The sequence below is a fragment of the Papio anubis genome, chromosome 1, assembly GCF_008728515.1.
Source record: "Papio anubis isolate 15944 chromosome 1, Panubis1.0, whole genome shotgun sequence".
Classification (NCBI taxonomy): Eukaryota; Metazoa; Chordata; class Mammalia; order Primates; family Cercopithecidae; genus Papio; species Papio anubis.
The window spans coordinates 124,780,138-124,807,003 of NC_044976.1; the positions used below are offsets into that span (position 1 = coordinate 124,780,138).

General features: G+C 45.4%; 1 protein-coding gene across 1 annotated transcript; it reads right to left on the reverse strand.

The window, feature by feature from the left end:
- Positions 1–45: 45 nt before the first annotated feature.
- On the reverse strand, positions 46–14,756 carry C1H1orf43 (chromosome 1 C1orf43 homolog). The gene is given in 7 exon segments (XM_031653211.1): positions 46–983; positions 6,016–6,074; positions 6,154–6,320; positions 7,982–8,035; positions 8,555–8,674; positions 14,208–14,324; positions 14,714–14,756. Coding segments are annotated over 7 exon segments (756 nt in total). The 3' UTR covers positions 46–787.
- Positions 14,757–26,866: the final 12,110 nt, after the last annotated feature.

A 26,866-nucleotide genomic window follows, 5' to 3' on the forward strand; every position in this document is an offset into this window, starting at 1 on the left:
GATAACATTATCAAATGCCTGTTTTATTAAAAGACAACTATAAAGGACTGATTCATGTTTTATTTGATAATAGTTCATTTTATTAAATAATTTATAAAGTCAGACCAGTGCATTGGCTTGTTAGGGGAAATCATTCCTTCCTACTGTCATATAGCCTGGCAGATTATGTCAGGTGCCAAAACATTCCCTTTTATTCAATTTATTCATGAGAGTGTGGAATTAAAGTAGATCCTTGCATGTCAGGAAAGCTGCAACACATCTGGTTTAAGTGGAGCACAAGGGTAAGTTATTCCACATTCACCAACTTCCCCACTTGACCTCCCACCAGTTCCTGTCTTTTTCCATCAATCAACTCTAAGACGCCCTAAACCCAAACAGTTCCCATTCAACTGTGTACAAAGGTATAGATATGGAAGACATCTCTCTCCAACTCTCACCTTTGGAATTAAATAAACCTGGAACAGGGAAGGTGAACTATGGCTGAAACCAAGTGAAGATTTTTAAGAAGCTTTGACAGAAACATTAAGAATAACACCTGAATGCAAATCCAGAAAAAAGTGCTACTGGGGGGAAAATAGTCTTAGCCAATGTTCTAAAAATGCCCATAAGAAAAGGTTGGGGAATTACCCTTTAGACACAAGCTCTAAGAACTCTGGATACAACGGGAACTTCGATGGATACAGTCTGGGCCTGCTGAGTCAGATGTCCCCAGGGCAGCCCGGCAAGCAGCCTGTCTTGCACACTGCAACTGACTGGCTTAATCTACGGCAAGAGTCCTTCAGCTCCATCACAGAGTACTCTCCAATGTGTTATAGTTATCCTTAAAGCTCTTCAATTCAAGGAAGTGCTTGGCACGTTTACTCTTCTGACTTGAGGGGAGGTATGTCACCTGGATGGTTGTTGGGGAGACCTCAGGGGACTGAGTTAGGTCTTTGGCTGCTGACTGGTGGTGTCGCTGAGAGCTCCCAATTCGTGCTTTAACCCTGAAAAACAGAGAGGAGAGGTCACTCACAGAATGAGGACTAATCAAATAAATCAGGGCTTATCCCAGGCTATAAATGCAGCAATAGCCACAAATAGTTAATTGTGTCCTATCTGTCCTATTTAGTAAACTAGTTACTAAAACCCCATCTAGTAGCTTAGAAGTAGCAGAGAGGCTGAGCACGGTGGCTCATGCCTGTAATCCCAGCACTTTGGGAGCCCCAGACAGGTGGATTACTTGAGGTCAGGAGTTCGAGACCAGCCTAGCCAACATGGTGAAATCCCATCTCTACTAAAAATACAAAAACTAGCTGGGCGTGGTGGTGGGTGCCTGTAATCCCAGCTACTTGGGAGGCTGAGGCAAGAGAATCACTTGAACCCAGGACACGGAGGTTGCAAGCCGAGATTGTGCCACTGCACTCCAGCCTGGGTGACAGAGCAAGACTCCATCTCAAAAAAAACAAAAAAAAACAAAAAAAAAGAAGTAGCAGAGAGGCTGGACATGGTCACTTATACCTGTAATCCCAGGACTTTGGGAGGCAGAGGCCAGAGACCGCTTGAGCCCAGGAGTGTTTGAGACTAGTCTGGGAAACAAAGTGAGACTCCATCTCTACAAAAAATTAGCCAGGTATGGTTGCAAGCACCTGTAGTCCTGGTTCCTCAGGAGGCTGAGGCAGGAGGATCGCTTGAGCCCAGAATTCGAGGCTGCAGTTAGCCATGACTGTGCCACTGCACTCCAGCCTGGGCGACAGAGACCCTGTCTCTCTCTCTCACACACACCCTAAAAAAGTAGCAGCACTCCAGCCTGGGTGACAGAATAAAGGCCCTGTTTGGGTGCCCTGACACACACCTACTCACACCAAAAACAACTAGCACCAGAGAAACCAATTTCCCAGAGTTCTTGCCTCTGGCTCAAGCTTTTTCTTGAGAGACAGGTATGCCCTATACAGGTTATCACCTTGTTTTGAAGATTAGGAAAATAAGGGTCCAATAATTAGCTTGCATGAGGTCACAAAGCTAGTTAAGTGACAGAACTGGGATTCGAACCTAAGGTTGTCAGATTTCAAAACCTATACTCTTCACTATACCCATTAAAACATTCCTAGAAACTACCAATCAAACGTAATTTTTTGTTTTTGAGATGGAGTCTTGCTCTGTTGCCCAGGCTGGAGTGCAGTGGCATGATCTCAGCTCACTGCAACGTCTGCCTCCTAGGTTGAAGCGACCTGTCTAAGCCTCCCGAGTAGCTGGGGATTACAGGCGCACACCACAATGCCCAGCCAATTTTTCTATTTTTAGTAGAGACGGGGTTTCACCATGTTGGCCAGGCTGGTCTTGAACTCCTGACCTCAGGTGATCCACCTGCCTCAGCCTCCCAAAGTGCTGGGATTTTTTTTTTTTTTTTTTTTTTTTTTGAGGCGGAGTCTTCACTCTGTCGCCCAGGCTGGAGTGCAGTGGCACCATCTCGGCTCACTGCAAGCTCCGTCTCCCGGGTTCGCGCCATTCTCCTGCCTCAGCCTCCCGAGTAGCTGGGACTACAGGCGCCCGCCACCGCGCCCGGCTAATTTTTTGTATTTTAGTAGAGACGGGGTTTCACCGTGTTAGCCAGGATGGTCTCGATCTCCTGACCTCGTGATCCACCCGCCTCGGCCTCCCAAAGTGCAGGGATTACAGGCGTGAGCCACCGCGCCCGGCCAGTGCTGGGATTATAGCTGTGAGCCACCACGCCTGGCCTTCAGCAGTGAGCTGAGATCCGGCCACTGCACTCCAGCCTGGGCGACAGAGGGAGACTCCGCCTCAAAAAAAAAAATAATAATAATAATAATTTTAAAAAGATTGTGATAAAATACATGTAACATAAAATTTACCATCTTAAGCATTTTTAAATGTATAGTTCAGTAGTGTTAAGTATATTCACAGTGTTGTGCAACCAACCTCCAGAACATTTTCATCTTGCAAAACTGAAACTATACCCACTGAACAACTCCCTATTTTTCCCACTCTCCAGCCCCTGCAACCATCATTCTACTTTCTGTCTCTGAGTATGACTACCTAGGTATCTCATATAACTGGCATCATCCAGTATTTATCTTTCAAAGAGTGAATTTTGAACAGACTTCTGCTGACTTCTAGACCAAATGCCCTTTTCCAGTCTCTCTACATGTTCATTTTCATTAGTGCTCTGAGCAGTTTTTCTTTTTTTTTTTTTGAGACAGTCTCTCGCTCTGTTGCCCAGGTTAGAGTGCAGTGGCATGATCTTGGCTCACTGCAACCTCTGCCTCCCAGGTACAAGTGATACACACACCTTAGCTCCCGAGTGGCTGGGACTACAGGTGGACGCCACCACTCCCAGCTAATTTTTTTTTTTTTTGAGACGGAGTCTCGCTCTGTCGCCCAGGCTGGAGTGCAATGATGCGATCTTGGCTCACTGCAAGCTCCACCTCCTGGGTTCACGCCATTCTCCTGCCTCAGCTTCCCGAGTAGCTGGGACTACAGGGCCCGCCACCAAGCCCAGCTAATTTTTTTTTTTTTTTTGTATTTTTAGTAGAGACGGATTTTCACCGCGTTAGCCAGGATGGTCTCGCTCTCCTGATTTCGTGATCTTCCCGCCTTGGCCTCTCCAAGTGTTGGGATTACAGGCGTGAGCCACCGCGCCTGGCCTAATTTTTGTATTTTTAGCAGAGACAGGGTTACGCCATGATGCCCAGGTTGGTCTCAAACTCCTGGGCTCAAATAATCCACCCATCCCAGCCTCCCAAAGTGTTGGGATTACAAGTATGAACACTGCAGCTGGCCTTCTAAGCAGTTTTTACTAGGACCTTTCATCTTTTTTTTTTTTTTTTGAGACAGACTCTGGCTCTGTCACCCAGGCTGGAGTAGAGTGACACAATCTCGGCTCACTGCAACCTCTGCTTCCTGGGTTCTAGCAATTCTCCTGCCTCAGCCTCTGGAGTAGCTGGGATTACAGGTATGTGCCACCACGCCAGGCTAATTTTTGTATTTTTAGTAGAGATGAGGTTTTGCCATGTTGGCCAGGCCGGTCTCTAACTCCTGGCCTCAAGTGATCCGCCCGCCTTGGCCTCCCAAAGTGCTGGGATGATAGATGTGAGCCACTGCTCCAGGCCTTCGACCTTTCATCCTTTAAGACAAGGTGGCCCATTTTTAGGCACAGAGAGAAGACAGGAGAGACATACCCTTTTATCTCTTGAGAAAGGGCAATATTCAACATAGCAGATTAATTCTTTTTATGGCTAGTAACTAACTTTTTTTTTTTTTTTTTTTTTTGAGATGGAGTCTGGCTCTGTTGCCCAGGCTGGAGTGCAGTGGCCGGATCTCAGCTCACTGCAAGCTCCGCCTCCCAGGTTCATGCCATTCTCCTGCCTCAGCCTCCTGAGTAGCTGGGACTACAGGCGCCCACCACCTCGCCCGGCTAGTCTTTTGTATGTTTTAGTAGAGACGGGGTTTCACCGTGTTAGCCAGGATGGTCTCGATCTCCTGACCTCGTGATCCACCCGTCTCGGCCTCCCAAAGTGCTGGGATTACAGTAACTAACTTTTTATTATTTTGTTTTTTTTTTTTGAGATGGGAGTCTTGCTCTGTCACCAGGCTGGAGTGCAATGGCACGATCTCGGCTCACTGCAACCTCCACCTCCCAGGTTAAAGCAATTTTCCTGCCTCAGCTTCCCGACTGGCTAGCATTACAGGAGCACATCATCAAGCCCGGCTAATTTTTGTATTTTTGTAGAGATGGGGTTTCGCCATGTTGGTCAAGCTGGTCTTGAACTCCTGACCTCAGATAATCCACCTGCCTTGGCCGCCCAGTGTTGGGATTACAGGCGTAAGCCACTGCATCTGGCCTAAGTTTTTATTCCAGATTGACTTTCCTTTCTCACCAAGAACTTTGATTTTAACATTTGCATGAAAATATGAGACTATGTTTAGTATGTATTAAAAACATTCCCAAACAAAAGTCATGAATCCTCTCCTGTGACACAAATGCTCAACAGCTGACTCTATAGTGATAGCCTTTGTTTCAGACAGGGTTACTAATGTTTTAAGTGGTAGTAAAAACAGATTTTTTTTTTTTTGAGATAGAGTATCGCTCTTGTCACCCTGGCTGGAGTGCAATGGCACGGTATCGGCTCATTGCAACTTCCGCCTTCTGGGTTCAAGCAATTCTCCTGCCAGAGTCTCCCGAGTAGCTGGTATTATAGGCGCCGGCCACCAGGCCCAGCTACTTTTTGTATTTTCAGTAAAGATGAGGTTTCACCATGTTGGCCAGGCTAGTCTTGAACTCCTGACCTTGTGATCCACCCTCCTCAGCCTCCCAATGGGCTGGGCGCCCGGCCAAAAAAAGATGTTATTTAATTCTTACTTTTATTGGGCCAAGACACAAAAAGAACACTGAGACTCCATACAGAAGGAATCCCTGTGTGTGCTGAAAAACTATTCCCTTTGCTAGGCTACACCAATTTTGACATTTTTTTGGGCTAAAAAAAGGACAAGAAAAATGCACACAGAAGGAAAAACTTCTCTTACTAGCTTGTATAGTCCCATCTGCTTTCTTTTCTTCTTCTTTATTTTTTTTGAGACAGAGTTTCACTTTTGTTGCCCAGGCTGGAGTATAATGACGTGATCTTGGCTCATCACAACCTCCACTTCCCGGGTTCAAGTGATTCTCCTGCCTCAGCCTCCCGAGTAGCTGGGATTACAGGCATGCACCACCACACCCAGGTAATTTTGTATTTTTAGTAGAGATGGGGTTTCACCATGTTGGTCAGGCTGGTCTTGGATTCTGGACCTCAGATGATCCTCCCGCCTCAACCTCCCAAAGTGCTGGGATTATAAGCGTGAGCCACCGCATCCGGCCACATCTGCTTCCTAATGTAAGAGACTGATCTAATAGTCTAGAACTTGACAACTCTTATGGTATCATGGATTTTGTTCATATTGCTTTATGAAGGTAATTGCATTGTGGGAACAGTCCAACAATACTATACCAGCTCCCTTTGACACCTTCCCCACCAAACTCACACAGTGGCCAGCTCACTCAGGGCCTCTTGATAGCGTAGGTACTCATTCTGGCCAAAGACCTTAGGAAAGAGAAAGGAAGAGTGAGGATCTCTCAGCCTGAGGGATCTCTTTAGTGCCTTGAAGAAAAAACTGGCTTACCCCTGTCCCATAGCGGGCTGTCTCATAGCCATCCAATAGGGTATCGATGAGGGCTTTGCGTACACCCTTGAAAGGTGTACTAGTGTTTCGCAGATCTAGCAGGTAGGAGCGGAAATTCTTGCCCATTAAGGAACGGGGATGCCGGCCTTCAGAATGAAATGGGATTTCTGTGGAGAAAACAGCACAATGATATACTTTCTTTCATAGAATGAAATGGGATTTCTGTGGAGAAAACAGCACAATGATATACTTTCTTTCATTCTTTAGTGGCTTTTTTTTTTTTTTTTTGAGATGGAGTCTTGCTCTGTCACCAAGGCTGGAATGCAGTGGCGGTGATCTTGGCTCATTGCAACCTCCACCTCCTAGGTTTGAGCAAGTCTCTACTCTCAGCCTCCTGATGAGCTGGGATTGGAGATGTGCACCACCATGCCAGGCTTATTTTTGTATTTTTAGTAGAGACAAAAATAGAAAAGAGTTTCACCTTGTTGGTTAGGTTGGTCTTGAACTCCTGGCCTCATGTGATCTGTCTGCCTCACCCTCCCAAAGTGCTGGGATTACAGGCATGAGCCACCGCACCTGCCCCATTCTTTTTTTTTTTTTTTTTTTTTTTTTTTTGAGACGGAGTCTCGCTCTGCTGCCCAGGCTGGAGTGCAGTGGCCGGATCTCAGCTCACTGCAAGCTCCGCCTCCCGGGTTCACGCCATTCTCCTGTCTCAGCCTCCCGAGTAGTTGGGACTACAGGCGCCCGCCACCGCGCCCGGCTAGTTTTTTGTATTTTTAGTAGAGACGGGGTTTCACCGTGTTAGCCAGGATGGTCTCGATCTCCTGACCTCGTGATCCGCCCGTCTCGGCCTCCCAAAGTGCTGGGATTACAGGCTTGAGCCACCGCGCCCGGCCACCTGCCCCATTCTTTAGTCTTTCTAGTTAATTCCCCAAACTCAGAAATAGGTCTAATGAGGCTGGGCGCAGTGGCTTACGCTTGTAGTTCCAGCACTTTGGGAAGCCAGGGCAGGCAGATCACCTGAGGTCAGGAGTTTGACAGCAGCCTGGCCAACGTGGTGAAACCCTGTCTCTACTGAAAATACAAAAATTAACCGGGCATGGTGGTAGGTACCTGTAATCCCAGCTACTGGGGAGGCTGAGGCAGGAGAACCACGTGAACCTAGGAGGTGGAGGTTGTGGTGAGCCAAGATCGTGCTACTGCACTCCAGCCTGGGCAACAGATCAAGACTCTGTCTACAAAAATAAAAAGAAATAGGTCTAATGAAATGAGCGAGTTGAGTTAGAGGGAGATTCTGATTAATGAGACCAAAGGTACAAAGCTATGCCTGAGTGGTCATTTGATGGTAACACCACAGCTGTAACCTACATCAATGACACGTGATAGTGTCATCACATATTTTGCCATCCTGCTTACCCATCCATCCTAGGTTTAAGATATAAACTGTTTTCATAGAGATACAGCATATATGACAAGTGTTGACAGAATGGAAGAAATTCAAGAACAATCTATCTTGGGCTTAGTGAAAAAGCAGGTGCCACCTATCCTTTGTGGAAAAACAAGCAAATTACCATCATCTACTTCATGAAACTAAAGGTCTCAAGAGAAGAACTTTAAAAAACAAAACACCCAGACTCTTTGGAAAATAACCTGCTTATATCATTTCCTTCAGCAAAATCTCTAACCCAGTACTTTCAAAACTCTAGAATTTCCTACTAGCCAGGGATGTGCAGAAAAGACAAATCCTAACATATAAAGTGGGTTCATTACTCTGTTCCCTAGGTGGGCTTTCAGGATCCTAGAATGGACACTGTCAGGTATCCCTTACCAGAGGTACGAATGGCATCCAGAGCTTTCATCCTATACAGATAGTTGTAGCAACCTGTTAAGGAAAAGACTGGTGTTAGGCATAAACCTAAAAAGATTCCCCAGGCCGGGCGTGGTGGCTCACGCCTGTAATCCCAGCACTTTGGGAGGCTGAGGCGGGCGGATCATCTGAGGTCAGGAGTTCGAGACCAGCCTGGCCAACATGGAGAAACCTTGTCTCTGTTAAAAACACAAAATTAGCCAGGCATGGTGGGCACACCTGTAATCCCAGCTACTCAGGAGGCTGAAGCAGAAGAGTTGCTTAAACTGGGGGGTGGAGGTTGCAGTGAGCCGAGATCACACCATTGCACTCCAGCCTGGGCAACAAGAGCGAAACTCCGTCTCAAAAAAGGAAAAAATAAAAAAAATAAAATTCCCCAAACTCCAGCAACTAATAAATGGGCTCTGCATCTAGCATATATCCAGTAACAGGAATAACTAAGGCTTTGCCAGCAGCTTTTGACAACTCTGAGAGAAAAGGAATTCTGGACTTGTGGGACTCCTCACTGAAGCCTTTCAAGAGCTTGCCACATACTTTGATTTCCCTGGGTTTCCAGTTGTAGCAGTCTAGCATCATCATCTGCAAGGAGCTGAGGCTCATACTTGATATCCTGAACCCTGGAGAGTCGAATATCAATCTCTTCTTTCAAGTCCTGTTCACATAAAGAAAAGAATACACAAGTATTTACCCTGCACTCTGCTTTCCACTAATCTGAAAATGGGGCAGAGTTAAAGAACAACTACGACAACAGAAATAGAGAAGATGCTCATGATGCTCATGTAGTTAATAAAATCACCAGATAAGAGGTAAGAATTTAAGAATGAATGTGATTGGGTTTTCCAATAACCTCTCCAAGCTGCACATCTCTAAGCTAGAACTTTTAACTTGCCAGAAATCCTTCAGTTATACAGCATCAACATTATTTCTAATTTTTTTTTTTTTGAGACAGAGTCTCGCTCTGTCACTCAGGCTGGAGTGCAGTGGCGCAATCACAGTTCACTGCAACCTCCGCCTCCCAGGTTCAAGCTATTCTGTCTCAGCCTCCAGAGTAGCTGGGATTACAGGCGCGTACCATCATGTCTGGCTAATTTTTGTATACTTAGTAGAGATGGGGTTTCACCATGTTGGCCAGGCTGGTCTCAAACTCCTGACCTCAAGTGATCCGCCTGCCTTGGCCTCCCAAAGTGCTGGGATTACAGGTGTGAGCGACTGTGCCTAGCCTCTCTTGCCTCAGCCTTCTGAGCAGCTAGGATTACAGGTATGCACCTACCTAGAGGCTACTTAAAAAAAACCACACACACACATATTTAGCTTTTAAAATAGCCAAGTCAAATCCATGGTATAAAAATTTTAAAGATACTAAAAGGGGCTGGGCATGGTGGCTCACACCTGTAATCCCAGCATTTTGGGAGGCCAAGACGGGTGGATCACGAGATCAGGAGATAGAGATCACCCTGGCTAACATGGTAAAACCCGGTCTCTATTAAAAATTCAAAAAATTAGCCGGGCGTGGTGGCGGGGGCCTGTAGTCCCAGCTACTCGGGAGGCCAATGCAGGAGAATGGTGTGAACCTGGAAGGCAGAGCTTGTGGTGAGCTGAAATCGCACTACTGCACTCCAGCCTGGGCAACAGAGCAAGACTCCGTCTCCAAAAAAAAAAAAAAAAAAAAAAGATGCCAAAGGTAGCACCTCTCAGTCACCCAGCAGCAATTACTATTTGCAGTTTCATATCGATCTCTCTTACCTAAGAGAGTTACCAGAGCCCCAGGAAATAAATTTTTTGTTGCAACTTTTTAGAAACTTCCATTGTGAAACATAAAACACACAAAATACAGATAACATATATGTACATTTTAAATAATTATAAAAATCATAATGAACACCTATAACCAATATCCAATTTATGCAATGGAACATTACCACTAACTTTGAAGTCTTGTGTGGCCATCCCTCAATGAATGCTCCCCATCCCAAACCTTGTCAATAGTCTTCATACACTTCTTCCGTTTTATCGTGTCACCCTAAAAAAGATGCTTAGCTTTGCCTGGTTTTGAACTTGATACAAATGGAAAAATACTTTAAGAATCCCTCTGCAAATTGTTTAAAAATTTTTTTTTTCTTTTGAGACAGGGTCACACTCTGTCACCCAGGCTGGAGTACAATGGCACAATCTCTGCTCACTGTAACTTCCTCCTCCCGAGTTCAGGTGATCCTCCTGCCTTAGCCTCCTGAGTAGCTGGGGTTATAGGCACACACCACCATGCATGGCTATTATTAAAAAAAATTTTTTTTCTGAGACGGAGTCTCGCTCTATCACTGAGACTAGAGTGCAGTGGCATGATCTTGGCTCACTGCAACCTCTGCCTGCCGGGTTCAAGCAATTCTCCTGCCTCAGCCTCCCTAGTAGCTGGGACTACAGGCGCATGCTACCATGCCCGGCTACTTTTTTGTATTTTTCGTAGAGATGGGGTCACACTATGCTCGTCAGGCTGGTCTCAAACTCCTGACCTTGTGATCTGCCCGCCTCAGCCTCCCAAACTGTTGGGATTACAGGCGTGAGACACTGCACCCGGCCCATTTTCAAACTTCTTACAGTGACAGGGTTTCCCCATATTGAACTCCTCAGCCAACATGATCAGCCTGCCTTGGCCTCCCAAAGTGCTAGGATTACAGGTGTAAGCCACCTCATCTGGCCTTATTATTTTTTTTTTTTGAGACAAGTCTCACTCTGTCATCCAGGCTGGAGTGCAATGGTGTGATCTCTGCTCACTGCAACCTCCGCCTGGGATCAAGTGATTCTCCTGCCTCAGCCTCCAGAGTAGCTGGGATTACAGGCATGCACCACCACGCCCAGCTTATTTTTTTGTATTTTTAGTAGAGTCGGGGTTTCACTGTGTTGGCCAGGCTGGTCTTGAACTCCTGACCTCAGGTAATCTACCCACCTCAGCCTCCCAAAGTGCTGGGATTACAGGCGTGAGCCACCGCGCCCAGCAAAATTTTAAAAATATACTTGAGGTTGAATTTACATATAATAAATGCATTCATTTTATGTATATAAACTGATGAGTTTGACAAATGAACATACCCCCTTCACCACCACGTCAATCAAAATAAAGAATATTTTCATCACCTGGAAATCTCCCCTGTCCCAACCAGGCAACATGTACTCTCTTTTTTTTTTTTTTTTTGAGACGGAGTCTCGCTCTGTCGCCCAGGCTGGAGTGCAGTGGCCGGATCTCAGCTCACTGCAAGCTCCGCCTCCCTGGTTTACGCCATTCTCCTGCCTCAGCCTCCCGAGTAGCTGGGACTACAGGCACCTGCCACCTCGCCCGGCTAGTTTTTTTTGAATTTTTTAGTAGAGACGGGGTTTCACCGTGTTAGCCAGGATGGTCTCGATCTCCTGACCTCGTGATCCGCCCGTCTCGGCCTCCCAAAGTGCTGGGATTACAGGCTTGAGCCACCGCACCCGGCCCATGTACTCTCTTTTACAGTTCTGCCTGTTCTAAAATTTCATATAAATGGGGTGGAAGCATATGGTACATATTCTTTTGTCAATGGCATTTCGACTTTTCTCACTCAGCATGGTTTTTTAGTCTGTTTGTTTTTGGTGAGACGGAGTCTTGCTCTGTCGCCCAGGCAGAAGTGCAGTGGTTTGATCTCGGCTCACTGCAATCTCTGCCACCTGGTTTCAAGGGATTCTCCTGCCTCAGCCTCCTGAGTAGTTGGGATTTTTTAAATTGTATTTTTAGTAGAGATGGGGTTTCACCATGTTGACTGGTCTAGTCTCGAACTCCTGACCTCAAGTGTTATCTGCCCAACTTGGCCTCCCTTAGTGCTGGGATTACAGGCATGAGCTACCACGCCCGGCCCACTCATCATGTTTTTGAGATTCATTCATGTTTGCAATTTTTTTCATTCAAAAGTATTTTGAGCATTTGTCTTCATATATATATCTTCAGTTTTTCATTTTTTACATTATTCCATATGAATATGCCACTATCTATTTTTTAGAAACAAGGTCTTGCTCTTGCCCATGCTGGAGTGCATCAGTGCAATCATAGCTCACTGCAGTCTGTAACTCCCGGGCTCACATGATGTTCTGGCATCAGCCTTCCAAAGTGCTAGGACTATAGGTGTAAGCCACTGCACTCAGCCCATATAATCATTGAAAAGGGGACATTTGAATTGTTTCTTCTTCAAATATTATGAACAATGCCGCTATGAATAATCTTGTAATCTTGTACATGTTTCTTGGTACACAAGAGCAAAACTTAGTATCTCTATGGTAGGAGAGAAACTGCTGGAGCAGGGATTAGGTACATGTGCAATCTTACCAGACAATGACCAGTTATTTTCCAAAGTGGTTTTACTAATTTATATTTTCACTAGCAATGGTTGAGAATTTAGCAAAAAATTTTTAAGCAAAAGGAATACTGCTCTCAATTAGACCAAGGGACCCCTGAATAGCCAAACTATTGATTGGTTCACGATGTGCTAGAAACTAACCCTATGTCTCTCTCATGAGGCAGGAAGGACTGTTAGGGTTTCAAGCCAGGACATCCTCCTAGAGTCTTTCCATGTAGTATTTCAGCAAGGAACAAAGAGGGAAAGGTTAATAGCACTGGTTAATGAAAGTACAGTGCTCGGCCGGGCGCGGTGGCTCACGCCTGTAATCCCAGCACTTTGGGAGGCTGAGGCGGGCGGATCCCGAGGTCAGGAGATCGAGATCACCCTGGCTAACACGGTGAAACTCCGTCTCTACTAAAAATGCAAAAAATTAGCCGGGCGAAGCGGGCGATGCCTGCAGTCCCAGCTACCGGAGGCTGAGGCAGGAGAATGGCGTGGAACCTGGGAGGCGAGCTTGCAGCGACGAGATCGCCGCCACTGCACTCCAGCCTGGGCGCATTGCCGGTGACTCTGTCTCAAAAAGAAAGTACAGTGCTCTAGGAGCTGGAGGGAGTCATGAGCTCTAGGTCTACAACTAACCTGTTTTTCGCTCAGCAACAACAATTACTTCGAGTACCTGCTATGTGCAGGCTCCTGGCACTAACCTGTTTTCATTCAACAAGAAATTACTCGAGCACCTACTACGTAGGTCCTGGCTTTTACAGTCGCGGAACAAAACTGGTATGGTGCCTGTATCTTGAAGCCATGGCTCAGCTGTGGAAGAGAGAGGCATGTTTTAAACAAATGGACAAACATAAAAAGAAAATTATGGTAAATGCTATGAAAAAAAAATCAAAGTAAAATGCAAATAAAAGAGGGAACCACCAAACAGTACACTTGAAGCAACATTTTAAGCTTAAGATTAAAAAGAATGAATGAGCCAGCCAAATGAAGGCCATTCCAGATCAGAGGAGCAAAAGAGGGAAAATTCAGCCAGGGGTAGAGCTGGGTCCCAGTGATCTGGGGGAGAGCCGTCATGAGGTTGGTATGGTGCTTTTGCGTCTTTTAGTTAGAAACTTAAAGACTAAAGAAGCAGAATGAGGGTGACAGCAGAGCACAGTGACCTTATTCACATATGGGTTTGAGATGCCTATTAGAAATCCAAGTCAAAATGTCAGGGTAGTCAGTTCTAATATATGCATGGAACTCAGGAAAGAGGCTCCTGGATACAGATAAATTTCATCTAGAAGCAAAAGCCAAGGAAAGGAAGACAATCACCTAAGGAGAAGTACAGACAAAGATAAAAGACCACTGGGTTATTCACTTCCCTACATATTCCTCTGGTAAACTGCTTCCTTTTCCTGGGCATGTTGGTAACATGAATGGTGGAAACTACGTGATTTATGGAGCTCCCAGCTAAGTCTACAGTTATGTAGGAGGTAACCCTTCTCATTGCTCTTGGTTAACCTTTAATGATCTCAACCCCATCCCAATCAAAACGTAAAACACTGGGTAGTTTAAGATGAGCTGGGAAATACTTTACTACAAAGAGTTGGGAACTCCGACCCAAGCCCTTCACAGGATACAATAACAGAAGTTCTTCTGCTTGCCACAGCACTGGAGCAGGAGCCAAGTTCCAAAGTACAGCGCCTCTGCTCAATTTAGGAACGCTACCACAAGTGCACGCAAAGAAACACGAGAATTAAAGTCATCACTAAAGGCAGAGCAAATCTCATTCTTGACCCTAAAAGATCTTGCTGGAAAGTGCATAAGTTTAATCCCGTGCCCTAAGGACCTACCTTTGGGCATTTTGTGTCCCACAGGGACATGAGGTCCCTTCGAGATTTCATTGCAAAGCGCACATTCGCCTCTTCACAAAAATAAATAGCGTACAAACACCTGTCCAAAAGATGTAAGAACTTTAATAAAAAGACATTGTTGGGCATTTTTACATGCCTTCACATTCCAAATCGCCAGATTCTGGCTCTCGAATGTTTCAGGGTAAAAAACTTTGGGGCAAAGCAAAGACCGTTAAGATAGGGTGGATCTAAGAAGCCAGTAGCAGGGAGGCGGGGTCTGTGCTCTAGTGTTAGAGGGAAAGTTCTAGACCAAAGAGGCAATCGGCTGGAGAAGATTTTAAACTCCCACCTACCCTGGAATAAGTGAATCAAAGCCCCATAAAGCAGGTGAGTGGGTGGCGAATGCAGGCGGGGGGAACAGCCTCAAGAAGAGGCCCCTACTGGTTAAGATGCGACAGCAGTGAATGGGGTGGGGGAATCTCCCCTCACCAGGTCTCGCAGGCCATCACCAGCACGATTCACCCCGGATAGCCAGTTACTGCCGGACGCCATGGCCTCACTCGCGCAGAATTGTTCGGGCTTACCTCTGCTGTTCCTGTTGGTCGGGGCCCAGGCCTGCTGCAGGATTCTCATCCCATCCCCACTGGGCCTGAAAACATGGCGGCTGCGGGGCAGGGCTGGGAAGAGAACGATGCCTTCCAGCCTCCCCCTGACACGTGACTCAGGCAGGCAATGGCACCCAGGGAGCGTCGAGCGCTGAGATCGTGAACTACGACAGTAAGAGGAAGCCGCGGGCCATCCCTGGGTCACGTGTGGTAGAGGCAGGCCGTGAAGGAGGCGGAGCCACTCGCGGGAGCCGGTGCCAGGTGGCTCCTGTGACGGGCACGCACGTTTGCGTGCGCGCCTTTAGCGTCACGCGCTGGGGACGCAGGAAGGCAAGTGGGCGGGGAAAGGCGCGAGAGCGAGCGCGAGAGGGAAAAGGAGGGAGGTGGGAAGAGGTGGGAATCTTATATCACGTGACAGGGCGGCGCGGCCCGGGTGTCAGTGGGAGGAGACTGAGGTAAGTTGGGAGCGCAGCGGCGTTGGCGGCGGCGGCGGCGGCAGCGGCAGCGCGGCGGGCCGGTATTGTCCGCGGCCCCTTTAAATCCGGCGCGGATCCCCCTTTAATTCTCCCCTGCCCCCGCTGTATGCCCCTCGGTAGGTCTCTGCGTTCTATCGCCCCTCGTAGTCATCATGTGACTGCTCCCGCGAGTCGGCCGCCGGAGGTTTTGCTTATGGCTGTCTGGGGCCCAGTGGGCCGCGCTGCCGGGGCCCTGATTTGGGTGGCGGGCCGGGGCGGGGCTGGCGTCGCAGTGAAGTTGGGGGCCATGCGCCAGAGCCCGGGAGAGGGGAGAGAGCGAGAAAGAGCGCGAGCGAGCGAGGCCTGGGCCTCGGTTCATGTAGGGGCCCTCTTCACCTCTCGGCCGGTGCCTGTGCGATGGAGAGGGCCTCCTCCCTACACTCCACTGCGGGCCAGCCCCCTGGGATCCCGGGATCCTCGGGCCTGGTTTGGGGTGGCGTGGGGGAGGGAGGGCGATGGTGGACGCCCCAAACCCCCATGTGGCCCTCAGTTTGGGTGTGCGAAGGATTACCTGTTCCGCTGGGAGGTGGAAGGAGATTGGCCCCTGTGGGCTCTCGATGTGGCGCTGAGGGGGGTGAGCTTCCCATCTCCAACACGCGTGGGCTTGCGTCCTCTCCGTTTCCTGCGCCTCCTTGTCAGCTCCTTTTCCCTCCCTTCTTTCTCATACTCAAACTCCAAAGTTCTTGAATATGTTTTGTTGTCTTTAGCTTCCTGTTTATACTGTAGTTTGGGCGTACCCTAAAACAATTATGTTATTTGGGGAAGTTAGACATGGAAGCCCCCATAGTGTATTACGCTTTTAAGGACGTCACTAGAGCACTGGGTATTTAGTTCACTTTTCTCTCATAATGGGACAGGGAATGCCCAATTTCTTTCAAACTCCTAACCTTTGTGGACAGCTCTTTAAATTGCTTTGCAAACTGATGTCAGCCAAACTGGAGACGTCTTTCCACCCTTCTTGAAATGTAGCCACCTCTGGTGTGGGATGTTGTGGAAGAAAACATCACAGTAACAGGCGTTTTGTTATTATTGTTAACGTTTTGCCTTTTGACTCTCCCTTCTGATTATTACATGGAGAAATCTTTTTTGTCTTCTCTCCCATCCTACCTTCCTCCGCCCCACATCCTGCCTGTATACCACGACTTGCTGTATGCACAGCATTACTAGCAAAATTGCATTTGTGAGAATTAAAAACATTTTGGAATGTATCAGTTGATAAAACTGCTTTGAAATTCAATTCCATTGTACTTAAATATTAGACTGTCCCAATGATTATGAGAATTCAAAACATTTTGGTTGTGCACGCTGACAAAACTGCTTTGGAGAGATCTGACACCATTGTCCTTTAAAGGACGGACTATCTCAAACATTTGTTTCCCTTTGTGAATGGGAAGTATTGCTGGCACGTAAAACCAGCATGAAACAAAATGTCCTGTTTCGTTTTTAATTCCAAAAAGCTCCTCCTGCTGTGTCCTTACTGGGGTAGCCACTCTTTGCTAACCCAGGATTTCAGGGTGGGGTGGGGAAGGGATGCAGGGACCATTTCAGCAAAGCATCTACAGAAATGAAGGTCTGCTTAGAGGTAGCAAGTTTCCTTACCCAACCCAGTCCAGCTTCAGCTCTCTGAATTCACTTTAAATTAGATTGTAAGCTCCTTGAAAGTGTGTCACACTGCTTTTTGTATTTTCCTGAAGTATTGGACACATAGTAGATTCTCAACACACATTTAGTTTTTCAGTGAAATTTCTCTGGCTATTTTTTACAGCTTGGTTTTCAAAAGAGTCAAGGCACCCCTGTGTTGAAACCTGTAAGGCTTACTTCCTCGCGACTGGCTTCCTTGGTCTCCAAATACTCTCACCCTACTTCCTCAAGTGACAAGAAGAGCAAAGTGGGCAACAAGATCGCCCAGTGAGGAATGGAATGGTCTGCTTGTTACTACCTCAGCCTCAAGTGATCTCATTCCAGATAATCCCATTTTTGACTCAGTTTGCCTGTACGCTGTCACTACTAGGTGGTAAATTTCTTAGTCGCCATTTCAAGCACTTGTGAGTGGAAATGTTACTAAAGTAAGAGTGATTAGGAGGGTTTTTTTTCTTTCTTGGTTAATTATATATTTCAAGATGACTTTTTAATATGTTTACATCTGACTGCAGTATAGCGTAATCGTGATATAGCTAGTCATGCAGTTTATGCCTCGGGTAATTACAACTTTATTCACAAATTGATATTCGCCACAGTGAGTAGAAAAAAACAGTCATCATTATTTGTAAGTTACAGTAGTGGATTGTCGACTATGCCATATTAGAAAGTTCATCTTGTTTCCATTTTAAAACAAAAATAGTTTTCCTCATCTTGATACACGATATATGTGTATATGTAGTCTTGTTGATTTGGATTCGGTACTTGGTTAACAACTTTTTTTTTTGTAAAGCTGGAAACTTGGCTATAATGCTAACCTGAAAAATGGGCTACTGTGTAGCAAATAATCCTTCTAGCTTGAAATATTTATGGGTCTTGTGTGCCTATATAAGGTGTAGGGAAGAGGTAATGGCTTAAAAATTACCTTGAAGCTGCCTTAAAAAAATCTTCATGATGCAAAGACCTGTGTAACCTATTGACGCAACTTGGTGAAGAATTTGGTATTAGAAAAAGTCAACTCTCTGTGGCCATCCAAGAAAATCAGATAAATTCACTTCCCACAGTTAATCCTTGCATATTTCTTTAGAAGTCCTTTCCTCCCACCTCTAATCCAGTAATATTCTGGGCAGTCTGTAAATTATGCTGTATAAGGTTTCATTAACAAGAAAAATTAAAATATAGAGCAGAAAGCATAAACTATCCTCTCTGAAGCAAAATAAAGGCAGAGTAAATCTATTATTTTGAGCACTCCATCATATGATTAATGTTTTCTTTTGTACTAAAATGCAGTAGCCAGATTGCAATTATAAAACAAAGTATGAACTAAAGGAATGAAATTCAGTAGAATCCTTCTCGTTGTTAGAAGTCTTGTAACAAAACTATATTCTGGTTTGGGGAAAGCCCCAGGTGTTCCCTTGGTGTCTCTTTAAAGACTCAACTAAGTCATCTTGCCAAAGCATTAAGGTCTCAAGTTTAAATGATTTCCTAGGAAGCACTTTTCTTCCAAATAAAACTTTGTGCTGATGCTTTGGTTATTTGAGACAAATTTGAGACCCTTTGTGCATTAAGGTGGAGTGTGGTAATTGCCATCTTGGTTTCTTTGTGAAAATGTGGACTCAGGAGACCAAGAGTAGCTAACCCAGAAAGCAGTGAATCATTTCAGTTAAACAGAGATTCTGACAAAAATCGTTGGGGCCAATATGTACCCTGTTGAAGGCTGTGGTTTAAAACAAAACCCCAACAAAACAATAAACAAACCCACAGCATACTGAGAGATGAAACTTGAGGGAGAAAGAAGAGTCTAGACTTGAACTTGTGCCTCCCAAACAATGGAGGTCAAGCATGCAGCTACATAAAAAGGCTTGCAAGGCAGGCTGTTTCTTAGGTGATTGGAATATAGTATTTAAAATTATTTTTCGGGAGTAGATCAATTTCCCTTCCTGGAAGGCTTTTTGTTTCCAGACATTACTGATTGTTCCTACTTCCTGCCAAAAGGTACTTTTTAGATGCTTGCACCTATATAAAAGGCTTTGATTATTAGCTAAATGTAAAGTGCTTATATAGGGACTAGTAACCAAACTGCTGTAACTTCTTTAAAAGTTGCTTACACATGCTTTATACATTTCTTGTTACATAAAAAATGGATTAATAGCTATAGCTCCTAAGGAATTGATCAAGCTAATTATGTTGTAAGAATAAATGAATCTTCTTGATTTGTTCCTTTGAAGAAGTGAAAGTGTTTGGTGCTGAAGGTGCTGGTGAGAGTTAACATATTTTGCCCACGTTTAATACCTAATTTTCTTTTTAAATCTTTCAGTATTCTACCTTGTAAATAATACTCGTTATTTGTATATACTGTAAATGATGATCGCCGGTGGGCACTAACCGGTTCGGGAAACTGGGAACACCTCAAACCAAAACCAGACACAGCACGCTAGCTGCCACAGGTAAATAACCCAAAGCATATGGATTCATATAGCATTGCCAGCTGATGCTGGTTTCCATGCAAAGTGCCAGCATCATTCTGTGCTTTGAACTGTTGGTTTAGGTTCCTATTTTGTTTCTAGTCGCTGGCCTGTTTTTACTTAGGTTCTGATAACTGTTCATGACATGCTGTAAAGCAGAATGCTTACTTTTTTGTTGTTTAATAGTGTGTTATGAGGCTTTTTAGCACTTCTATTAGGGTCCTTGTGCTTTTATCTTTTTTTTTTTAAGATGGGATTCTCCCCTTTGCATAGGTCAGGAGTGCTGTGGCACAGTCACCTTCATTGGTAGCCCTCAACTTCTGGGCTTAAGTGATCCTCCCTACCAGCCTCGGGTGGAGTAGGTGGAACTACTCAGGTGCACACTACCATACCAGGCTTATTTGCAAAATTTTTGTAGAGATGGTAGTCTTGCTGGGCGCTGCCCAGGCTGGGTCTTGAACTCCTGGGATTATAGGTGTCACCGTCTGCCTCTATAACTCTTAAGATATTTAAGATAGCATTTCCTCTCTTACCTGGGCCATTTTAGCAATACCTTCTTGTTTCTAGACCTTCCACCTTGATATCTCTCTCTTTTTTTTTTTTTGAGACGGAGCCTTGCCTATTGCCTGTGGGCTTTGAATGAAATGGTCGCACCTTGGCCTTTTCACTGCAATCTCCTCACCTCGGGTCTTCAAGCAATTCTCCTTGCACCTCAGCTTCCTGAGTAGGCTGGGATTATAGAAGGAAGCAAATTTCCACGCCCAGCTCATTTTTATTTTTAGTAGAGACAGAGTTTCAATCGTTGGTCAGGCTAGTCTCAAACCTCTGCCTCTATGCGGATCTCGACTGTCTCGCCCCCTCCCAGGGTACTGCTGGGATTACAGGCATGAGCAACTGCACCCCATCCCACCTTTGATATCTCTGTAGCCAGCCTTTTCCCCATTCTCCCAGATTTTAAATCTTGCTCCCTTTTCCCCCAACTTATCTTTTTATTTTCCTATCCGTCCCATTGAGCTCCTACCTGATTGTTCCTTTCCCACAAGGAGCTTTGGCAGCTTCACTGTGTTTCTTCAAACTAAACCTAAAACACCTAGGAGAGCATTGCTCAATTTTAAGTTTTAAAGGAGTAAATTAATCTCCTTGATATTAACTTTGATGTAGATATATTCTGTTTCTCACATCAGGTTGATGTTAGCGTTGTAATGTGAATGAATTACTTATATTTGATTATGGTCAGATAAATTGAATATGTAAGAGACTGGAATTTCCTTGTGCATTTTTCTTTCATCTGGTGTTTCAGGTGAATTTCTGGTAGAATTATAATACTTAGTTGGGGCAGTAAAATTCCTAGTATCTTAACATATACTGGATATACAGAAGATATGTTGAGTCTATTGTCAGACTTGTAGTATTCTAAGCTCTAAGAATAAGAGGATGGTGTTATCACAGAAATAAGAACAGAGTTTACACATGGCTTTGTAACTTAATATGAATTAAGTGTAAGCAGATGTCAGAGTGGTTCTGTGATTCTAAGACTGTGGTGTCCCTTTAACTGTGAAGATTGGTGAATGAGTTCCTACTCTTTCTGTAACAGTTTCTCTACTCAGTTTTTGTCATTTTACTGATTTAAGCATCTTTTTTGAGGTGAGCCTTGCTCTGTTGCCTAGGCTGGAGTGCAGTGGCGCCTCAGTTCTCACTGCAACCTCCTGTCCTCCCGGTTCAAGCAATTCTCCTGCCTCAGCCCGGGAGTAGTTGGACTCCACGGGTGCTCTACCACACCCAGCTAATTTTGTGTTTCTAGTAGAGTCAGGCTCTTACCATGTTGGCCAGGCTGGTCTTGAACTACTGACCTCAGGTGATCTGAGGCCTCGGCTCCCAAAGTGCTGGAATTACAGGCGTGGAGCCACCACCAAGGCCATCCCTGGATTTAAGTGTCCTAAATGGTGCTTTATTACTTGCTCATTTGTTACAAGGAAAAGAAAATTGGGGCAGTGGAGACGATCTATAGGTTTTGTTCTCTAAACTGTTGCCTCATGATTATGCTTTCTTGATCTCATCTCACCTAGGCCACTGCAGAACAAATTAGACTTGCACAGATGATTTCGGACCATAATGATGCTGGACTTTGAGGAGAGAAGTGAAACAAGTACCACCTACTAAAATGCCTGCGAGAGCATACGACTAAGGCCTAATCAAATAATTACAGATGTAGATGCTGTATTTCTCCTTGTGGTATTGGGAGAATTTTCACCTGAAATATAATAGGTCAGGCTGATAAATAAGTGTTTTCATTCCCTCTCATTTATTGTAGCCCTCTTTGTTTTGTTTTTTGTTTTTTTTTTTCAGATGAAGTCTCACCTGTCACCCAGGCTGGAGTGCAGGGCATGGATATTTGGCCAGTTGCAGCCCCGCCTCCTGAATTCAAGCAATTCTCGCGGCCTCAGCCTCCGAGTAGTTATTGTGGGATTACAGGCTTGCCACCACTGGCTAATTTTGTATTTTTAGTAGAGGTGGGGTTTCACCATGTTGGCCAGGCTGGTCTCAAACTCCTGACCAGGTGATCTGCCTGTTCTTTCAGCCTCCCAAAGTGCTGGGATTACAGGGTGAGCCACCGCACTCTCGCCTCTATTGTAGCCCCTTGGATAGATACTTAGTTTGGAAATTTTATCTTAATTTTAACCTCTTGCCTGTTGCTGATGCCATTTGTAGAAACTGAGCAGTTGTGGATATAGGAAATGTGGAAATTCATGCTGAAGCCTGTGTGTTTCAGAGTTTGTCTCTGTATTTGATGCTTAATTGCTTTGTAAATACTTTTTGACCTCATCCCTGAACCACAGGTGTTAATATTTGGCTTTTGGAAACAGAATACCTCAAAATTGCCTTTTTTTAGGGGTAGGTGGTTCTTGGAAACCTACAGGGCAATTCCTACATCCTTTTTCTTTCTTTTTTTTTTTTAAATTTTGAGACGGAGTCTGTTCTCGGTGGGCCCAGGGGCTGGAGGCAGTGGCTGGATCTCACTCACTGCAACCTCTGCCTCCTGGGTTCAAGCTGATTCTGCCTCAGCCTCCCAAGTAGCTAGGGCTGCAGCACCCACCACCACACACTTCTGTATAATTTTTGTATTTTTAGTAGAGACAGGAGCCACCTCATGTTGGTCAGGCTGGTCTCAAACTCCCTGACTCAAGTGATCTCCCACCTCGCCTCCCAAAGTGCTGGGATTATAGGCATGAGCCACTGCGGCTCTGGCCCCTCATCTTTTGCCTTTTAAACTCACTTTTTTCTAAACTCAGCTGGATACCGCTTCCCTTCACCTAGTTTTCATTAGAGGGAGATAAGGCTGTTCTACTGTATAATTTTTCTCTTTTCAGTTGATTGATATTACAGGAAAGAACCAGGATGAATGTGGTGATTGCTTTGCATGACTGCAATGGAGATGTCATCAGAGCCATCAATGTTCTTCTGAAGGAAACCCGTGACACGGTAGAGTGCTTATAGAGTGTTCCAGGACATGGGTCCCTCAATTGGGAGGCTGGTAATATTCTAAAAGTAGCAAGTGGCAACACACCTTAAAAGCAGTTAATCTTTTTTCTCAAAGTAAAGTTGGGAACTTCTTTGGAGATTGTTCACCACGGGTTACAGATACTTAAAATTTATGTGTACTCATCCTCTTTATGAGGATAATGGTCATAGGAGAAAACAGTGAAATCAGTCTCAGCACTGGCCTGAAATAAATTCATTTATTCCAGGCTAGTGACTTGTTTTCAGGCTGTGGGTTAGTTGAATTAGAGGTGCTGCATTTGATAGCCTTGATATTGCTGTTGAACAAAAGTCACACACTATATTTGATTCTGGTTTTGGTTTTGCTTTTTTCCTATTTATTTATTTATTTATTTATTTATTTTGAGATCTATCTTTGCTCTGCTGTCTAGGCTGGAGTGCAGTGGCTGATCTCAGCTCACTGCAAACTCTGCCTCCCGGTTCACGCCATTCTCCTGCCTCAGCCTCCTGAGTAGCTGGGACTATGGGTGCCCAGCCCACCGGGCGCCCCTCGGGCTAAGCTTTTGTCTTTTTAGTAGAGACAGGGTTTCACCGCGGGTCTCGATCTCCTTACCCCCACCTTAGCCTCCCAAAGTGCTGGGATTACAGGCTGAACCAATCGCATTCTGGCCTTTTTATTTCATTTTTATTTATTTTACATATTTGATTCTGGATATCAGGACATTCCCTCAGTATCAGCTTTGCATTGCACAATACTGTTTCATTGCCTGAACTTATTTCTGTTGAGGTAGCGAAACAAGCTTTGTAGCTCAAGGACCATCCCTGAGATGATAGGGGATATCTTGGGTGATCTCTTGCTCCTGGAATTAGACAAGTTGCTTTCACTTCTCCTTCCCACTTCATGAGAATTCTGCCTTTGTGCTTGTCTTATGCGTTTTGTAGCAAATTGTAATCCTCTCTGACTGCCTTATTAACCTTCAGAATGTTCCTGCAGTGCTTACCAGAGAAATTCTGTTTTTTAATAAGCAGTGTATTATTATTATTATTTTGAGACAGGGTCTTTACTTTTGTGGTCTCTGGCTGGAGCAGTACTGACATGCTGCAACCTCCTGTCCTGGGCTTAGGTCATCCTCCCACTTCAGCTCTTCCTGAATAGCTAGCTGGGACTACAGGTGCATGCAAACCGCCCCGTACTGATTCCCATTTTGTGCAGATCCGTGGTCTCCTGCCGCTGCGGGTTGGTTTCTAAACTCCTGGGCTCAAGCAGCTGCCTGCCTCGCCCTCCCTCAAAGTGCTGGGATTATGGGTATGAGCCACTGCACCTCATCCAGTGTATTACTTTGAAATCATTTTCTGCTATTGGGTGCTATACTGGGGCTCTTATTGGGATAGATATTAAAATTTATCCTTAGAGATAACAACTTTTTTTTTTTTTCCTTGAGTCAGAGTCTTGGTCTTGTTGCCCAGGCTGGAGTGCAGTGGTGCGAACCTGCTTTCTGCAACCTCCACCTCCCAGGTTCAAGTGATCTCTATGCCTCAGGCCTCCTCGGAGTAGCTGGGATTACAGGCATCTACCACCACACCTGGCTAATTTTTTTTTTGAGATGGAGTCTCTCTCTGTCTCCCAGGCCAGAGTATATCCCTGCTCACTGCAAACTCCGCCTCCTGGGTTCAAGCAGTTCTCATGCCTCAGCTTCCTGAGTAGCTGGGACTACAGGCATGCACCACCATGCCTGGCTAATTTTTTGTGTTTTAGTGGAGACAGTGTTTCACTATGTTACCCAGGGTGGTCTTGAACTCCTGAGCTCAGCCAATCCTCCTGCTTCGGCCTTCCAAAGTGTTAGGATTACAGGTATGAGCCATGGAACCTGGCCTCAGATACAACAACTTTCTGATACTACAGAGTCACTCCAGCTAAATGCAGGAGGTTTGTCAATTTCTTTGAGACAATGGGAAATAATAATGGAAAACTTTTAACAACAATTGAATTTAAATTGGTGGATTTTTTTCTTCAAAAGTGTAGTCCTGTATTAAATTTTACACTATTGACCTTATTTGAATATTTACTGTCTGGTCAGTCAAGATATAATGCTTTTGATTTGTTTTGGGTTTACTCTAGAATAATTGTCTCTAGATTTTATGGGGGGAGTGAGGTGGGGCTATTTATGTTTTTTTAAAAGTCTGAATGTTTTTTCGCATATCACATTTTATCTTACCTTCCAGCATCTTCTGTCTAGTGCTGTAAGGCTAATGTTACACAGTATCAAAAAAGAAAATAAGCTGGAGAATACAGGTTTATGCTACGAATAGACCAGCTACTAGTGAAACCAGTGGGAAGCAAAGTCAGCTACCAGGGATGTTGGATGTATTTGGGTGGGTGAGATCATTTCAGAAAACTGAGGGTGCCTTTGGGAAGATAATAGTAATTCTTTTTCCTTATAGACCCATCTGGTGCCAGCAGCAGATGTGCATACAGAGGAGGGAGAAAGGTTACAGTTTCCTGAAACTTGCCAGGTTTTGAGACAGTAGCATAAATTCTAAAAGCTGTTTTGAGTCTAGCTTCCAGAGTGTTCCTGGTGTATATTTAGCTACAGGGTTGTTCTAACTTACTGTGAGCATAAAATGACCCACCAACTGTAATGTGTAATAGGCTTGGGTTGGAAGAGTAGGCAGCCACAAACTTCCAAGTCCTGGGTAGGTAGTCTTTTTAAAACAAATGAATTAAGAGTTGGGTTCTTGGCCCTGCCACCCAGGCTGGAGTGCAGTAGCATTATCACCGCAGCCATGGACACCTGGGCTCAAGCAACCCTCCCACCTCAGCCTCCTTAGTAGCTGGGACAACAGGTGTGTGCCACCACACCGGTTTTTTTTTTTTTTTTTTTTTTTTTGAAGATGGAGTCTCGCTCTGTTGCCCAGGCTGGAGTGCAGTGGTGCGATCTTGGCTCACTGCAGCCTCCACCTCCTGGGTTCAAGCGATTCTCCTGTGTCAGCCTCCCAAGTAGTTGGGACTACAGGCGCCTGCCACCACGCCTGGCTGATTTTTGTATTTTCAGTAGAGATGGGATAAACATCATATTGGCCAGGCTGGTCTCAAACTCCTGACCTTATGATCCGCCTGCCTTGGCCTCCCAAAGTGCTGGGGTTACAGGTGTGAACCACTGCGTTCGGCCTATTTTTTATTTTTATTTTTTGAGATGGCAGTTTTGCTCTTGTTGCGCGGGCTGGAGTGCAATGGCTTGATTTTGGCTCACTGCAACCTCTGCCTCCCGGGTTCAAGCAATTCTCCTTCCTCAGCCTCCCAAGTAACTGGGATTACAGGCATGCACCACCACGCCTGGCTAATTTTTTTTTTTTTTTTTTTTTGGAGACAGAGTCTCGCTCTGTCACCCAGGCTGGAGTACAGTGGCACGATCTCTGCTCACTGCAAGCTCCGCCTCCCGGGTTCGCGCCACTCTCCTGCCTCAGCCTCCCGAGTAGCTGGGACTACAGGCGCCGCCACCTCGCCCGGCTAATTTTTTTGTATTTTAAGTAGAGACGGGGTTTCACCGTGTTAGCCAGGATGGTCTCGATCTCCTGACCTCGTGATCCGCCCATCTCAGCCTCCCAAAGTGCTGGGATTACAGGCTTGAGCCACCGCGCCCGGCTACCTGGCTAATTTTTGTATTTTTAGTAGAAATAGGGTTTCGCCATGTTGGTCAGGCTGGTCTTGAACCTCTGACCTCAGGTGATCCGCCCACCTTGGCCTCCCAAAGTGCTGGGATTACAGGCATGAGCCACTGCACCTGGCCCCAGCTGTTTAAAAAAAAAACACACATTTTGAGAGGTGAAGTGAAGGTCTTGCTGTATTTTGCAGCCTGGTCTCAAGCACCTGACTTCAAGCAATCTTCCCACCTCTGTGAAATTATTACTTTAGTAAACTACTTACTATGGACAATTGACTC